This window comes from Candida jiufengensis, assembly GCF_024610255.1.
Source record: "Candida jiufengensis strain CBS 10846 chromosome Unknown scaffold7, whole genome shotgun sequence".
In the NCBI taxonomy this organism is placed as follows: domain Eukaryota; kingdom Fungi; phylum Ascomycota; class Pichiomycetes; order Serinales; family Debaryomycetaceae; genus Lodderomyces; species Lodderomyces jiufengensis.
In genome coordinates this window covers 868,792-887,399 of record NW_026261556.1, presented here as the reverse complement: position 1 = coordinate 887,399, position 18,608 = coordinate 868,792, and the positions used below count along the sequence as shown (strand labels likewise).

The 18,608-nt window shown below is 25.0% G+C and overlaps 4 protein-coding genes across 4 annotated transcripts; all 4 read right to left on the bottom strand. All coding sequences in view use genetic code 12, as the record gives it.

The window, feature by feature from the left end:
• Positions 1-52: 52 nt before the first annotated feature.
• On the bottom strand, positions 53-1,810 carry KGF54_000996 (bifunctional DRAP deaminase/tRNA pseudouridine synthase; the record flags this gene model as incomplete). Its single annotated transcript, XM_051766969.1, has 1 exon — positions 53-1,810. One exon carries the CDS (start codon positions 1,808-1,810, stop codon positions 53-55), a length of 1,758 nt encoding a protein of 585 aa, XP_051622210.1.
• A 533-nt stretch (positions 1,811-2,343) lies between these two features.
• On the bottom strand, positions 2,344-3,993 carry GDS1 (Gds1p; the record flags this gene model as incomplete). The annotated part of the gene is made up of 1 exon (XM_051766968.1): positions 2,344-3,993. One exon carries the CDS (start codon positions 3,991-3,993, stop codon positions 2,344-2,346), a length of 1,650 nt encoding a protein of 549 aa, XP_051622209.1.
• A 2,684-nt stretch (positions 3,994-6,677) lies between these two features.
• KGF54_000994 (uncharacterized protein) lies at positions 6,678-8,264 on the bottom strand (the record flags this gene model as incomplete). The annotated part of the gene is made up of 1 exon (XM_051766967.1): positions 6,678-8,264. The coding sequence occupies one exon, from the start codon at positions 8,262-8,264 to the stop codon at positions 6,678-6,680; it is 1,587 nt and encodes a 528-aa protein (XP_051622208.1).
• Positions 8,265-13,592: 5,328 nt separating this feature from the next.
• On the bottom strand, positions 13,593-14,816 carry CLN3 (cyclin; the record flags this gene model as incomplete). Its single annotated transcript, XM_051766966.1, has 1 exon — positions 13,593-14,816. The coding sequence occupies one exon, from the start codon at positions 14,814-14,816 to the stop codon at positions 13,593-13,595; it is 1,224 nt and encodes a 407-aa protein (XP_051622207.1).
• Positions 14,817-18,608: the final 3,792 nt, after the last annotated feature.

The following is an 18,608-nucleotide window of genomic DNA, read 5'->3' as shown; positions in this document are numbered from 1 at the left end:
TGCTCAATGGCTCTATTTTGTTAATAAGTGATTATCGCAGAACTCTATAAAGTTATGTATTTTTTCCAATTTTTTCATGACCTTTTTTAGCTATATCCAAACATTCATTTTCATACCCAGGTATATGAACATAAGCAATATTTTTCAATTTTAATTTATGATAAGAAGAATTATTTTGAACAAAAACATCAGGTTCAACAACACCAACAAAAACTGATTTTATATTTGGTAAATTTATAATTCTATCAACACAAGGTAAATTTCCACTTAATCTTAATGAACAAGGTTCCATTGTTGTATATAATTCAGTCCCTGGTGGTACATCTTTAGAACCACTAACTAAGAAATATTTTTCTAGTGCATTTTGTTCTGCATGGGTATTACCTTCTAGTTCTCTAGAGTATCCAGTAGATAGTATTTCTCCATTAAGTACTAAAACACATCCTACATTATATTGAGTTTGAGTTTCTCCACATTTACGAGCTTCATTCAAAGCTAATTCCATAAATTTCCTACTTGATTCAATAGCCCATTCTGGCCATTCTGTTTTATACGACCAATCTCCATCGGTTGATTCATATTGATATGCATGTAACCATAATTCCAAATCATTAATACCAGGATCAGTATATAATGGTAGACCAGTTTGTGGACATATTTCATTAGTTAATATTTCCCCTGGTTCGTTTGGATGAATCCAACTTGATGCTTCTTTCGTTTTACCTATAGAATCTATTTTTAGTTTAACATCTTCTAAATATGCTTCACCACCAAGACCTAGGTTATCACCCCATATATATGAATTTGAATATATTGGATCATTTGCTATTGGAAAACCAATATTTTGTAAATGAACTCTTATTTGATGAGTTCTACCAGTTAATGGATGACAAGTAATTATACTTGTATTTGTTTTTGGATCATATGAAACTCTACGAAATTCAGTTTTAGCTTCTTTACCTTGTTTTAAATCAACTACATTTAAAGTATGTTTTGGACTTATTGTAAATAATGGTTTATCTACTGTTATATCTGATGTGGGGAAATTACCTTTAACTCTTGCAATATAATATTTGGATACATTTCTATCTCTTATTTGTTTCATAAATTCATTTGATCCTTTACTAGTTTTACCTAAAAACATTAAACCTGAAGTTAATCTATCTAATCTATTACAAGGATGTACAATTTTACCTTGTTCATGTTGTAAAATTTTTGTTACTGTATTATATCTATATCTACCTGTTGGATGTACAGGTATTCCTGAAGGTTTATCAATCACTAAAAGATCATCATTTTCATAAACTATCTTTATCGGGGAAGAAGTAACTGGAGCTTCTCTTCTAAATCCTCTATGAGTTATTAAATCTCCATTTTTAACAATAGTATTTAAATCAGCAACTTTATTATTTAATTTAACTAAACCAGATTCTATTGCCTTTTCATATACTTCAGGAGTTCTATCTCTAAATTCTTCAGTGAAAATATCTAATAATGTACGATCTCTCCATCTTAATTTACAATATGTCATATATGTATAATAATAAGGTGAAACTTTTCTTAAATTTTTTTCTATTACGTATTCAGCACCTTCTGCTTCTTTTTCTTCTATTGTCTTTGTTGTTGTAGTATTTGTTGGGTCTTCATCTAATATTTTTGATTTATCTATATCTTGTTGTTTTAATCTAAATCCATTTATATCTCTAGTTACGGATTTTTGTTGCAGTTGTTTATATTCTCCGTTTTGTAATGGTGAACCTGTTCGTTTAACTCCATTTGTGGATGATGTTAATGATGATGATTCTGACATTATATTTCTTCTTATATGTGATATTCTAGATAATGTAGCATTGCATTGTCTGAACATGCAATTCTTTTATCTTGTAGTTTCACAAGATCTGATAATTTAATAAATCATGAAAAATCTCCGTAAATCATTTGGTAGTGATTATCTAAATTATTATAAACATCATAAGGTCTAGAGTTAAGTTGCAATTCAGTCTACATGTTAAAATTTCAGTGTCAGCTCTAACCAATGCAGTTCAAAATTGCCTCATTCATCTAATTTGATGGTTGGTTGAAAGCAAAGAAACAATTTTAAAATTTGTGAACAGTCAAAAATTTAAATTTGAATTTAGTTAGCATGGATCTATTTGATTTTTTTCGCTTAAAATTTTAATGCAAAAATGCTGCATAGAAAATCTGTATTTTGGTGAACTAACTCAGTATCACTCAAATTAAAGAGTTCGACGCTTACAGAAACTTGTTTGACGTAATTGAATAAAAACAATATAAAATTTATTCTTTTTTATATATAGAAAAAAAAGTCATTAACTCATGATATTAATTGAAAAATTTATCAAGATCAGATAATTTTGTATCTTCAGGAGCACCAATATCTTGGCTCAAAAATCCAGATCTAATAACTTTTAACCATTTTTTATTTGAATCTAAATCTTTTGATGTTGAAGAAGTTCTTGATATAGCTCTTAATGCAGCGGCATGTAAGGCAGCTGCAGCAGCGGCAGCATTTGGACTATGAGAACTTGGTGCTCTAGAAGCTCTTGGAGCAGCTGCAGCGGCAGTTAAAACTTTGGTTTTTTTAGTAATTGATAAATAAGACATCGATTTCGAACGTTTACCATTTTTACGAATAGTTTCAATTAAATTGAAATCATCCTCTTCATCATCTTGATCACTATCTGCAAATACACCTTCAAATTCTTCTTCATCTAATTCCATATCTGAAGTATCTTTCAAAGAATCTGTTGTAGTTGAAACTTCATTTAATGCAGCAGTGACTGGAGCTGAAGAATAAGGAACAAATAAATTAGATTTATCAAACCCAGAACCAGTTTCAAAAAATGAATGTTTTGTGATTCCTAAATCAAACATGGTCTGTCTCCTTGGTTTGGCCAAAGATGCTTGTTTACCAGCTTCCAATGAATCATCATTGAAACTTGTAGTGGATGGTAATTCTTTTACAAATTTCTTAGTAGATGATTTAGGTGAAGCAGCACCAGATGATTTTTCTTCATCTTGTTCACCTTCAATTTGTTGAGAATCAACTTGAGCTGCTTGTGCTTGTGCTTGTGCTTGCGCCTGAGCCTGTGCTTGAGCTTGTTCTTCTCCTCTTTGTTGCTTAATCTCATCCATCAATTTTTTAGCAACAACTTCAAAACCTGGAGCTAATATACCACGATAAACATAAACCATTCTTTTTGGTGAAGCATCTGCCCAATCTCTTGAAATGGCATATTTCAAACTTGTATCACCTTTTTCAACTCTTTTAACATATGCATTCAATTTGGCACTAACTAAATTAGAAGTTTTTGTTGATAATTGAGCAATCAGTGGATGTTCCTCAACTAATATATCACAAATTTGTTTAACTGTGAATCCTTGACCTTCAGGATCTCTTTCATATAATATAACAAAAATTGCAAATAAAACATCATCTTCTAATGAAGCATCTCCTTTTTGTTCTGGTTTAGGTTTTTCACCAGTTACAGGAATTGCAGTTGAAATACCAGTCGCTATTGGAGCTCTTGAAATTGGTTTTGGCTTTTTAACCTTTTTGGTAAAGTTAGTTGATAAATTATCGTTATCTCCTTGAGATGATGGTGGAGTTGAAATAGTTGTTGGAGGAGTTGATTCTCTTGTAGTTGTTTTAGCTTTGTCTAAAATTGATTCTGGGGAAGCGCTTCTTGAAGTTGATGAGTTCTCTAGATCTTTTTCATTTTGAATTTCCATTTTTTCCAATTCCGAAGATATTGATTGTTTATCATCATCTTCTTCTTCATTTGAATTTTGTTTTTCTTCATCATGTTCAAGTTCTTCAACTTCATCAATTTTTTCTTCCTCTGTTGGATGTAATGGTAAGCTATTATTTCTTGTTTTTGTTGAAATCCCCAAAGTATTTGGATTAAATGAGGGAGAAACTGGTGAAGCAGAAACTGGTAATGCCATTGGACGTCTATCGGTTAATGCCATGATTGTTTAGGTGAATCTTTATTCGTTTCTTTTTCTAGTTTGTTGAAACAATTGAAAATCTAGATCTTGTAATTTTTCTTTTTCAATGATCTGAAATTTAAAAATTAATCAATAATTTCTATATTCCAGGTTGTTAAAATTTATATAATATATGATGTTATATAAATTTAATAATAATAATAATAATAATGTACAGAAAATTTCGTAACCTCTTTAAAATGTAGTTTTATATAAAATAAAAATTAATAAAATTGAAAATACCTTAAGTTTTTTTTTTAAACCTTTTTGTTTTTAATATACAAAATAATATAAAAAAATTGAAAAATAAATGTAGATAAAGCTGATTAAATGAATTTGTATAATTAGTTAAGTTTGATGATTCCCCTTTTTAATTAGTAAAAATAAAACCTAATGATAATCTTATAAAAAATCGTAAATATGTAATATGTTAAAAAAATCTCGTAAATAAAAAAGGACTTTAATATATGAAAAAGTTGGTCCTTCTTAATAATCAGTAAATAAAAAATATGTAATTCTATTCAATTAATAAACTTTCTTTCTTTAATCGTAAACGAATAAACCCAAAATTGGAATTTAGTTCATTATCAGTATTAAATATAAAAATCTAATGGTCGTAAAAAATGGAAAAGTAAATAAAAATTATAAATGTATTATTTTTGAAGTAATATATATATATGAATACAACTTCTTCAACCTTTTCCTTGTAAAATAAAATTGGATTGATTGAGTGATTGATTGATTGATTAATTGATTAATTTAATTGATTTTCTCCTAATTTAATCAATGTATATGAATGAATCTATATTAACAAATTATAATTAAATATTTATTAATAATTGTTTATCAGTTGAAGAGTGTTGTTTATTTGAATTAAAATATTATAACAACAAGTTAGATATAAAAAGATGTATAAAAATTTTTAAGTAAAGAATGTGTGTTGTGATTCGAAATATTATTAATAAAAAAAAATGTAAAAAAATATTATGATATATGAAATGATCGTATGTTGATTGAATATCTTTTATTCTTTATGTAATTCTTTATTTATATCAAATATAATGAAATTAATAAACTTGTATAATTAATAATAATCTATTGTAAGTAGTTGTTGTTGTTGTAAGTAATATATAAATAATTTAAATAATTTGGTTGTAAAAAAATTTATAAATATATTTATAAATATTTCTATTTTTTAAGGATATAAATTAGATTAATTAATTATTAGTATTCTATTAATAAATTAACTAAGATAATCAATATTAATATTAATCAAATAAAAAAGGTAGTGTATTGACTAAAAAATTGAAAATTAATTTCTCCTTGTGCCCTTCTCCTATTTTTTTATTTGGATTAATTAATACATAATAGTATTATATACAGTACTTATCAATTTATTTGCAATAAATTTATTATTAGATTGATTAGATTTAAAGATAAACACAAAAATTATAATAATTTTCATTCATTTAATAATATATATAGAATCAAGAAAAATATTAACACGTCATTAACTTAAATGATTAGATTAAAGAAATATTAGAACTATGTATGAAATAAAAAAATATTTTAGAATAATTTATTGATAACCGTTGATAACCTATTCAATTTAATCTTACTGAAAAATTTTTTGAATTGTTGACAAGAGAGATGTTTAGCCAATAAACTAATTTATAAAAATTTATTTAACAACATCGTGTTAAAAATTGTATAAGAATCTAGTTAAAATTGTTTTTATGCAAGAGAATAAGTTTCATAATTTTTTTTAAATAACTAATAAATAATCACCTAATTAGGGGTGTAGAATTCTATCTTCGTTTTTTATTGTGGAATATTTTTATTATTAGATCTAAAAGCTCATTAATTAAAGGCATTCTCATTCTTGTGTTCATATTTATATTTGCCTTAGTAGTTATGATGACTACTATTAATGATTTATTTATTAGACACACGATTCACAGCTTCTATTCTTGGTTGACAAAGAGCTTGAGTTAATATGATCCTACTTTTTTGATCTACTCACCTTCAGTTGAGTTTAGTTTTCATAAAAAAATGTGGAGCCGATATCGCTCCAGTTAATCTAATTTTACCTCCTTATCTTATGAAAATTTACGATATTTAGTCTGCATTAAATTGTAATTCAAAGTACAGTAGTAACAAAAGAGGGGGTGTTACTGAAAATAATAATACCAGTCCTGATCTGAACGAAAGATCTGAGATTTGTCTAGATTTGTTTGATGAATAAATTCATTTTCATCAACTATCAACAAGAAGTAGATCATCAATAGATAGGAATATTTGAGCCACCATCATTCAATTTACTTTTTGTCTTAGGTTGGTATATTGGTATTTTTCTTGTCGAATTGCTGTACTGCTTTGAAAAAAAAAAAATTAGGGCTACAGACTCAATAATTCATTTCGAGTAATAAATCCGAGATCAACGGAATTATTCTTTTTCATGCAAGTTTCATTATTTACCCAATCTACACTACTTTTAACTTTTGCAACCAAATTTGGAAATCCGAAACATTGAAAAATTATTGAAATTGCAAGCTACCAATCATACTCAAAAAAAATGTCAGAATTGATTCGACACAAAATCAGTCAGATTGTTGTGCGGCTCACTGCTATTATATACATTATTCAAATATGTATTTAAAAACTTTTTAACTATGCATATTATTCTTACCTAATCCATCCAATGCCTTTTTAGTAACTTCCCAATCTTCTTTCCAATACAGGTCCTTATAAGGTTTATTAAAATCCATATTATTTGGTGGAACAAACCAATAATTTAAAGCAATATGAATATTTGATGATTCTTCATTTATCTGTTCAATAGTATTTTGTTGCTCTTTGACAATGTCACCATAACTTGATACTTCATGAAACCAACCTGCAGGTAAGTATAACATTTCTCCTGGATATAACAGAACTGACATTTTATTGAGGTTTAAGAATCCTGGGAAATGTTTGTTTGAAAATTCCATTAATTGTTCTTTTATTTTTGGATCCTTGATTCCATCCAAGTGTAGTAAAGCTGGTGGAATATTTGAAAAACTTGGTGGATCTTTTGCTGATGATGCTTCCTCCGTCGACTTTTGCTCCCTAATACTTTTTTGTTCCTCTTCATGCTTGTCAATAAGTTTATCCAACTGTTCAATCTCCTTTGGATCTTCAGCTTTTGACCTCTTCCAATATAAAATCTCTCCAAGTAAAGCACCATCATCTCGAATTGAACCTTCAAGATTTTTATCACTATTATAATCAATTAATCCATTATGATAAATTTTAAAAATGTCACCAACAGTAAATAATTTTTCAGCGTCATTTGGTGAATATATGGTAAATTTTTTATGACCTTGTATCAAAATATATAAATTATCAGCATGATCATGATGTAAACCTGAACTTGTTCCATTAGATGGGATGGATCTATCTAATGACTCGATGGGTTTTGATGAGTTGATTTCAAATTTTGTAGTGGTTGATATTTTACCCATCCATAGATTGATTTGTTGTGTGATTAAGTTGGGTATGAGGGATGGATTTGTTGGTAATATTGATGAATTGGCTAGATTTGTCAATGGTGGTTGGTATAATTCTTCTATTCTTTGCTTATGTTCTATTTCTTTCTCCAAGTTGATTCCATCTTCTTCTTCTACTACTTCTCCATCACCTTCTTCATCGAATTCATCAAAATCGTCTTTTAAATTATTCATGTCAATTGACGATGCATTTGACATATTTTCATACATGACTTGTTGATCTTCCTCTTCATCATCTTCTTCCTCGTCTTCCTCATCCAAGATTTTTGCCTCTTCATCAACGTCATTCACATCATGATCTCCAACTTTATACTGGGTAGTTAAATATAAATCTCGATCACCACTTTTTAATTCATCAAATATTTCAATTATATTCATATTAATTCTTTTCTTACCTAATCCAAATCCACCATCAAATTTTTCTTCAACTTGTAACTGTAGTTCTTCATCATAATTCAAAGTATTTAACAAGACATTAAATTTAAATTTTGATAAATTTGATAATATTTCATTTGTCGTTTGAGCATTTTGCGAATATTCTTTATTGAATTTAACTGGTTTTCTTGGTTTGATATATTCGTTGAAAAATTCAATTGGTGTGATATCTTTTGAAATTTCATCTATTTTATCTTCTGGTTTAATTATATAACCTGAATATTCATTCTTTGATAATTTTTGTCTTTTCAAGGAGGGGGATTGTGACATTATGAAATTTTAGAAATTAATTTTCAAGGATAGTCAAACTTTTATTAATTGCGTATTTAATTTTTGTTTTAATTGGTATTTTTCGCGGATTTAGATTATAAATCCATATTTAAAGTTTCAGGATTGATAGTAGTTTAGTAATTGATTTAAATTTAGCTTGTTGTAAATGAAATCAGTAGATTTAGTATCATCCCATATTTTTCCCTTTTCAGTTTTATTTCAAATATTGTTTTGTGTCTGAAAAAAACAGAATTTTTCCTGAATTTGAAAGGTATAATAATGTGATTAATAGTAATAACCTTCCATTAAACTAATATCTGGTTTAATTATATACCAATTCATACCAAATATGTAAGATGTACTATTTGCATTGAACAATTGTGAACTTTATATATTCAGAGTTTGAATAATTAAACTTTTTTAATAATAAGTAGATAAGAAGTGCTGAACAAACATTTAGCAAGCTTTTTCAATGTCAATTATTATTGACAGAAACCGACAATTGTAACGTTGTGGGACTGCTATTTGAAAAAATTTTCATCTAATGTTGACGTATATTATTCGATAAAAACGTATTGTATTAAGTTTATACTCTGGGTAGAGACAAACGTATAATTTATTGTTCTTTACAGTATACACATAAAGTATTTGATAGTACAAAACTAAATTTCAGTAATACGACGATCAATAAAGTAACACAAATTTAGTTAGTAAAGTTTTACAAAAAGGAAAACAAGTTATTCAGAATTGTGCAAAATTGAACTTAATAGAAAGCAAGCATATAAGAAGGTTATACTTTATTTGAATTCGAAGTAGTCCGAAATAAGAAATATGCTCCAAAGGAATAATTTGAAATAACTATCATTGCTTTTTAACTACTGTATTTAAGCTAAATCAAAATTTTTTTTACGAAATTTGATTTTTGATTTAAGACATCAATATTTTATTATATTTGATGCAAAGACAATAATGAGACATTGACTCTTAATTTGATTTTTTTGGTTCGTAATTAAATTTTATAATATAAGGACAGTCTGAATTTTTGGCCCTACTTTATCTTCAAATTTTACTTTTCATCATGCTTCAAATTTACCTGTCAAATCTCTATATTCTAGAATTAATAAACATTTAAAGTTACGATTGTTACACATATATAATATTCATGTATTGTATACTTCTTTTATCCCTTAAGCTGATATTTTTGATGTCATATGGTACATTTGGTACAAATTTAAGTTTTGAGATACTTTTAGATTAGTGCTATTTGTTTGTACTCCAAATTGTCTCTCCTTTTTGTATTGTTTTCGATCTCAAATGTGTAATTGTATTACTAAATTTCACCTTGATAGATAGACGATTTTCTAGCATTCAATTCCTTTTACTCCTATCAACTATACAAATTTGAGACAATCAAACGACTTGTTAAGGCTGATAATTCAAGGAGAGTACTTTCAATCACAAAATATTATTTAGATTGCACATCGTAATGTAGAGAAGCAAATACTATAACTTTTGTGTATACTTTATGGTTATATGATAAATTTATTGGACAATTATCCAATAAATATGTTGTAATAAGATTTTGTGGTGAATTCTAAAAATATCTAAACAAGATACAAAATTATTCTAACTTGTTTTGACAAATCTCTATTCGCATTCATTTTTGTCTCATCAGAAGATGAAATTTTCAACGGTATTCCAATAGAATAGGCTTCATTATCTCAAGGACAAAATGAAATCGTGTAAAGACCCAATTGTAAAATTACTCGGAAAGAAACGTAGAAATTATTTTAAGGCAGTAGACCCAAATATATTTTGAAAGAGATACATGGTCAATAGCATCAGTCCATACGATTTGTAGTTAAAATATAATTTATTGGGCTTAAGTTGTTTCGACTAAAATAGACTTAAAATTAAAATATTTACGAAGTAAAAGCTTTATTATTTAATTTTTATTTTTATTTTGAAGGTGAATTTATGTTCTCCATATAAAAAGAGTAGAAATAATTATAATTTTTAATTCATATTACGATTATTATATAAATCGTCAATAGTTAAGTTTGAACAATTTAATATCTATATACTTCTATTTCAAACTACTTTTAAAAGTTCAGCTATAAACAGTTTAATTCAACGGTAAACCTGATCCTTTTTCATTTCTCAAAACCACTCTACGAACAAGAAAAAAAAATAGCCTCGTGCAAAGATTAGAAATAAACTATGGTAATTAAATAGTTATCTTGTAATCTTCCCCTTTTTTCAAAATCTCAGCTCAATATGATCACAAAATTAAAACATGCATTTTCTTATGCATATATAATTTTTCATGCATTACTTTTATAATTATGTAATGGAATTTCATTAGCATGAGTTATATATTAACATGATATACATTTACTTTGAAAGTATTATATAAGTTTGATAATTGTTTCTATCATTTATCTTTTAGAAGAATACAAAGAAGCGATAATCATGAAAACTTTAACTTTATAACTGCGATTTTTGTCAGTTGATTAATTTTTCATTAAACTCTTCGGATTTATCTTCAAGGATTTATGAATAATTGAACGTTTTTTATCATATAGCTAAAGAGACCAATTAAAGCAAGAACTACATAGAGTATTAACTGTTGATAATCTATTAGTAATAATGGACTAATAACTAACTATAGTGTCAAAGTCAACGAACATCTCTCCTCTCCTCTCCCCCCTTCAAAATATATTATCGGAATTGTTGATATTTTTAGTTTCAAATAGATATAACAACTTTAATTAATTACCAAGTTCTTGACATTTTTATTATTTGACAAAAAATCAAGTTGTGGAAATATTTTTGACTGAAGATATTATGATTTTAAGTCAAAAATTTGAAATTTAATAATTTTTCAGACACTAAATTATAAAATTAAAATAAATTATGTCCACTTTTTTTATAATTTAATATTTTGATTTAAGAGAGGTTTACGTTATTTTAAATAATTTTGATTTTGATTCTAATTTCATATAATCTATCACAAATTATTGTCAATTGTCATTTTTACACAACTGGAATGTCTTTTTTATAATAGAAGACATTAATTTCAAATTTAGCTAATATAACGTATCGAGTATAATTATAATTATCAGTTCATTCAACAATAATCACACTACCACATTACAAATAATTTTAATAATAGAAAATCTTTGTAAACAATCTATTAGTACCCTATTCGTTGCATAACGACTTTTAATTAATCGTCTAATTAACAACTTAGTTGAAAAGACCAGCAAATTATCTATAAATATTATCAATTTCATCACCAGTTTTATATTCAATACTTAATTGTTCTCGTTACTTTGTTACTTTTTAGAAATAAAATAATTTGTCTCACAATTGAATATTTCTAGAAAATCTTACTATGGTTGTAAAGTAAGACACAATAAATTTTTCTTTTTTATATACAAATATTTCAAACGTTTTAAAAACAATAGATTTTTCTTAACTTTAAAAATTGAAGATTTTATTAAAGGCTAAAGAAAGAATTGGCTAAGGTGGTTCAACTTTTTTGCAAAAATTAAAAGAAATTAATCAAGTTGAAATGAAGGGGAAGGGAGATTTATTTGAGATACGGGGATTTCTGATCTGTGATTTTAAATTGTGTAAAATTATATTTTATTTGAATCCTCAGTATATTTGATAAGACTCAATAAGAATTTCTTTTTTTATCTACTTAATCTCGTTTGTGATATTACCTTTTACATTGAAAAAAATTTTTTGATGCCTTCCAATCAATAGTTGTTCTACATTTATTTAATTTATCTGTGCCCATATCCTTGTAATCTTAATCAATTACATGCATATCTTAATCAACTTAATTTAGGAAAAGGAAATGAATTATCAGATTTAGGTCTAATCCTAATAATTAAAATTTCGTGTAAAGTAAAAAAAGCTTTAATAATAAATTTTACACGAGAATATTATATTATGTTAATAGATTTTTACTAAAATAGAATAAAATTACCAAATCTACTACAATTATTATTATAATTTGATTTATACTAGTATTAAACTTAGGCATAATTATTATTTAATCAAGAAAGTGACTTAACTAACTTAATTTAATTAATAAAGTTTAAAATTACGAATCAAAATCTTTAAATGTTTAAAGTTAAATAATTGGGGTGAGTTCTTTGAGTTGATATTTCTCATAGGTTTAATTATTTAAAGATCGCGATAGTAATTTTTCAATTATACGTTTTTTCGGTTAAAGTAATTTCCTAGATTATATTAAATTTAAATTCTCATAACCTAAAGAAAATATGGAAAAATATCCGAATAGTAATGGATTTAAGGAATATATATATATATATATATATATATATCGGTTGTAGTAAAGTAGTTATGAAATTTGATAGTATATTACGAATAAGTGTATAACAATAAGGCGTAAAAATGGGTTGTTAATTTCAATTAAAACGTTTATATGGCTTTTGAATAATTTTGCTCATAAGTTTAAATTACCTTTTATGAACATTAATTTCTTTGCTTGAAACAACGTCTATGGCTATGTCTTTGGCTATTATTAGACGATTCTAAAACTTTTAAAATAAAATTCAATTTGATATCACTGAAAGACAATACCTCGTTGTAAAATTTTATACTTTTTGTTTGATAGTATTTGATTTCCACAATATCGATTCAATCCACAAGTCAACATGAAATTTCAATTAATTTAATTTGTAAATCTAATCTTTTTCCCCTTTGTTCTTTATAAAAGCCAATCCATCGAGGTTTGATTAACCCCAAAGATAAAGATTAACTTGCTCTATATCTAAACAATACGTTCTATAATTAAAATTAAATAATACGTGTTTTGTCTTTAAGATTTTGATTGCAAAATTTAAATAAACTTTTTTAGTAAGTGCTTTTAGTTTTTTAGATTTTTAATTTGCAATTTATTGCAAAAAACAGTAGAATTATAAAAACAATAAAGTCGATATATTAAACTTTTGTAAAATTTCAGTTGGTTGGTAACTGAATAATTGGAAGGCTCACTAGATGTATAGCAAACGTATTGTTTGATATTGTATGTCAAAGAATTAAACAAATGTTTGTTTCCAAATTTTTCTATTTGTAGTTAAAATGCAAACTAATTGATGCAAATTTGTTGAAACTTGATACATCTTTCAACGAGCCTATCTTGACCATACCCCTATAATGAAAAATTAATCGAAAACGTGGAACGCGACGATAGATTTGATTTTTAAAGTTGTATAGTAAAAAATTCTTTACAATAGAGATCCAAATTTTTAGTTATTCTAATTGAAGTTTATATATTAAAGTTTATAGCTATATTCTAACTCCAGAATTTATACAACTCTTCTTTCTTGAGTGTTGATATTGATGATTGTTATGATCTACATATTGTTGTTGATGTTGTTGTGAATGAGCATTATTATTGTTGATGTTCATATTATTTACCATCAGTTGATCCATCATTTGAGTATCACAGCGTCTTTTTCTATCAATTTTCTCTTCTGGACTTGGTCCTGGGGTCAAAGGCATAGATACTTTTGGAGTTTTTGGTGGTAAATGTCTATTAGTTAAATTATTCTTCTTGTTGTTATTGAAAATCAAATTATTTGAACCATCATTATTGTTTTGATTTGAACTGTTGTATTGATTATTGGTAATACCATATTTTTGTTGTATACTATTTGGTAATGCTAAAGTTTTAATTAATTTAAAAACATGTTGATAATTTTCAATTGATAATTTTATAGTTTGATTATCTAATAATGAATTATAAAATGTTAAAATATTCATAATATTTATTGGTAATACCAATGTTGATATACTTGACATTATTGCTAATATAGCAATTTGTGATGAAGAATATTCAAAATATAAATTTGGATAAAATTGAAATAATTCACCTAAATAATATGAAGAAATTCTAATTTTTTGAAAATTTTTCTTTATAATTAATGAATTTGTATCACCAGTTGATATTAATAAATTTAAAAATACATCAACAAATGAATCAAAAGTTGGACTATTTATTTGCCATTCTAATGATTTTAATATGTGTTTTTCCATTTCTATGAATAATTCTTTATTATACGAATCAACACAGATTTTTCTTAAATCATTTAATGTTGGAATTCTGAATTTTGAATCTAAATTTTTACAACTTATCCATAAACTCGTTAATCCTAATAATTGATAATGTTGCTTTTTAACAATTCTAGTTGAACAATATCTATCAATTAAATTTACTGTTAAGGGAAATGTTGATCTTGATAAATTTAAAATTGTTATAACCTCCATTAAAAAATCCAACAATAACGGTCTCATACTTATTTTGATTTCTGGTTGTTGTTCTATTAATAATAAGTTTGGTAAAGTATTTAATTCAATTGATAATAAATGTTCCAACATATTTAATTGATATTCTGATACAATATTATTATGTGATTTATGTTCCATTTGTTGTAATTTGGCATTTGATGATTTGAGCTGCAGCTGCATCATTCTTGTATGATGGAAAGCATCTGGAGAGTTTGATATCATAATAAAATTTAGTAGTAGTTGTGATTCAAATTATAAATTTAATTTGTGGGGAATGAAAATGTTTTTGGTTGCCAAAATTTTATTATGTAAAATATATTCTGGATTTTGTGTAACAATTTAAATCAATGACCAAAATATTGAAAAAAAAATGTGTGTCTTGAAATATATTTTGATGACTTTAAAAGGAGGGGAAGAAATATAATTCAGTCAATAAATTGAAACTAATGACGCCAACAATAATTGATTATAATTGTAAGCTACTAATTTAATAAATGGTTTGTTGTTCAAAATAGTAGTAACCAGTACTAACTAATATATGCAAATATGAAAAATATAAAATATATGTAATGAAAACGTTAATGAAATATTTGACGTAAAAATTGGGTCAAACAATTAAAAAATTGTTCGTATGCAAAAAAAGAAGATAATTGAGTTTGTAAAATAAAGTCTGTTTCTCAAAACAAATATGAATTTAAATTGATGTTTTTAATTTAAAAATTCTTTTAATTGTTAACGAATGAATGTTGTTAATGAGAATTGATTGAGTGTTGAAGTGATTGTGTAAATTAGAACGTCTCAATTTTGCTTTTAAATTGATTCTTTATAAAAATAATGTACGATGATAAAAGTTCTTAATGCAAAAAATTTATAATGTTGCAAAATTTTGAATGAATAATGAACCAACAAAAGATTATGTAAAAAACAAATTAAACTGTAAAATTCAAAAAAATTTAGTGAAAAAAAATTAAACCTTTAAGTTGAAACAATTGATGAATATATGCAAGTAAAAAGTGATATGATTCAGCAAATGATTGTTGTAATTTCTTCCTCTAGAACTTTTGCAGCAAAATAATCTATTTCTTGAAAATTGAAATAAATGATGAAAAATAAAAATCTGTGAACAGCTTGTGTAGTTGAGTAACCTAATCGAGTTAAACTAGCTAAAGCAACACTATAAGTTAATTCAAAGTAATTTTTTCAGTTAATGCTATAATGAATTTTTCAAATGCTCTTTCGACTAAATTCAGCAGAACGAGATTAATTTAAAAGTTATCTGAAAAAATAAAATTAAAGCTTTGTTCAGAAATTAGAGAATATTAGGATTGAATAATGAATCTGTAAGTTAGTCCTAATGAATGTTGTGAATTTTTCTTAAGTAAAGGATTGATATAATTTATTCTTTATTCTAATGTTGATGGTATAAGAAATAAATAAAAAAAATTGGTTGATGATGGTTGATTTTTGGGAAAAAGATGAAAAATGGTATAAGTGAAAAGATATATTTATGTTATATACAACTATAATAAAGTTGATATTTGATGATATGAATGAAAAGAGTGGAAAGGAAAAATTTTGAATATTAATGAAAAAAAGGAGGGAGTTTATAGATTCTTATATATAAAATTGAAATTTTGAACTCTTTTTTTCTAATTTTAATAATAAAATAATGAATATATAGATTTTAATATTATATACATTTAAATTATTATTATAGTAATGAAAAGAATATAAATTAATTTTTTTGTGTTTTAAATTTAAACTATTATTTTATTTTTTATTTCATTTTTAATTTTAAAAAAAGTAAAATTAATTTAAGAAAGCTAAGTAAAATTTAAAAAATTAAGTTTGTGTTATTAGATAAATAATTAACACAAAAATAAGAAATTAAATTTGTGTTTCAAAGTTTAAATATTTTTTATTATTTTTAAAAATTAAAAAAAAATGTCGGTTGGTGTGTAACTTTTGAAACACAAAAATATTTAATATAAATTGGAGTACTTTTTTTTATTTTCTCTGTCTGTTTTAGAATTTCAGACATTTTTTGGTTGATTCAATACTATTAATTCTCAAATAAAATAATTTAACCAAATAAAGAGATTAGATAATTATATAATAATTTGAAAAAACCTTTTGAAATCATGAGAGAGTTTGCTTTACTTAAATTAAAACTTTAAATATATTTGGTGATTTTATTTATTATATTACTATAAGTACTTTTATTGAGATCGAGATCTCGCGATTTGAATCTAAATCTTAATTTTGCTAGTTACTACTTAATAAACCATTTGTATAATTTGAGTATTTTTGTCAAATATTATGAGGATATACTTTACTGCTTTAATCAATTTTTTACTTTAGTGTTTAATCATAAATAGTACAACTAAAACCAACAATAGTGTATACTATTTATATTTATAGGAGTAAATCTATTATGTTTTACAAATTAGGTTTAATTTTTCTCTCTTGTTTTATTCAAGTAATTTCATTATGAAAATCACAAAAATTCAAATGGAAAAAGAAAAAAGAACTTACTCCTTTTTTAATAACTAGTAAATCATTTTAATTACTTATAATAAATATATTTTAGCCTAAGATAATTATTATATAATAAATTTTTGATTCCCTTCCACTTTATAGAAAATAAAGATAATAATTTTAAGGTTTTTTATTTTATAGTCAATTTTATTTAAAATGTCACCACCTTTTTAATTTTAATTAATTGAATCTGTAATTCAACTTTAAGGAGATCTCTTTTTACAATTTGTATTCCAAGATAGTAATGTGATTATATTATAGATAATTTGATAATCTATTTCAAAATTGTATGCATTTGGTGATGACATCTATTAACTTACAGTATTTAATTATTTATGAGACAATACTAATTAATTTTAAACTCTTTTTAATTTAATTTTGCGTTCTTTTATAGAATTTAAATTTAATTAGTAAATAACGTATAAATTTTTTTCTCTTCTTTTGCCTTATAAAACAAAACGTTTTTCATTCTATTTTAAAAGATTAAATTTAATCAAGTTTATATCAACGTAACACAATTACATGGAAAACATCGATCACTATTTGAAAACGAAGTAGAAAGAAAGCTTTTAACTCAACCAGTCAATTAAGTAACTCCAAGAATTGTTTTACTATTTTTAATTCGGTAACTAATTTTTCTTAAATTTATTTTTTAATGCACAATTAATTCTCTTTTAGCATTCGATATCTCCATCAATATAGTATTTCCATGTTTCGGACTAGAGTGAATTACTAACGAAAACTTAGAGGTATATCATCGGACTAATTTTGTTTTTATTCCTATACCATTTTTTAATTGTTTGAAACAGTAAACTTCTTTATACTTTGTAAAAGTAATGAATAAATTGCTGCAAATAAAATGTCAGAAGTTGTTGTCAGTCGCTACCATGTAACATTTTAATTTTACTAGCCATATATTTTTTGTCTTAATCTTTTAGTTCATATATAATACAATAGATAGTCCTTTACAACTAAAGTTATAATCTGATAACGGTTGAATTAGTTTTGAAACCCCAAAGTTACATTTGATTTAAGTTGATAAATCTTCACATGGTGTTACTTTGTTTTTGAAAAATCATCAAATCTTCAATTATAATACTGTTACATGCAATTTGTTGCTTAATTAATCACAATTTTGTTCTACAATTCTAATACTATTAAGGATTTTTAACCAATATTGTACTTTAAGTTCGCTAATCTTGAAATTTGTAACACTCCTTATTGTTATGTATAAAATTAAATTCTATTTCTATTTTTAAACAATTGGAAGAATTTATATAGAAGATTCTGACATATTTTTAAAACTTTTATTTTTAATATTTAAGATTTTTTAAATCTTAATTTTTTTAATCTAATTTTTATAAAAAAGCTAAATATAAATTTTGAAAATTTGCAATAGATTAGAGAGACCACGAGATCCATAATTGATCAAATTTTATTAAAATTGAAACTTAGATTGAGCCGTATAAAATCTGA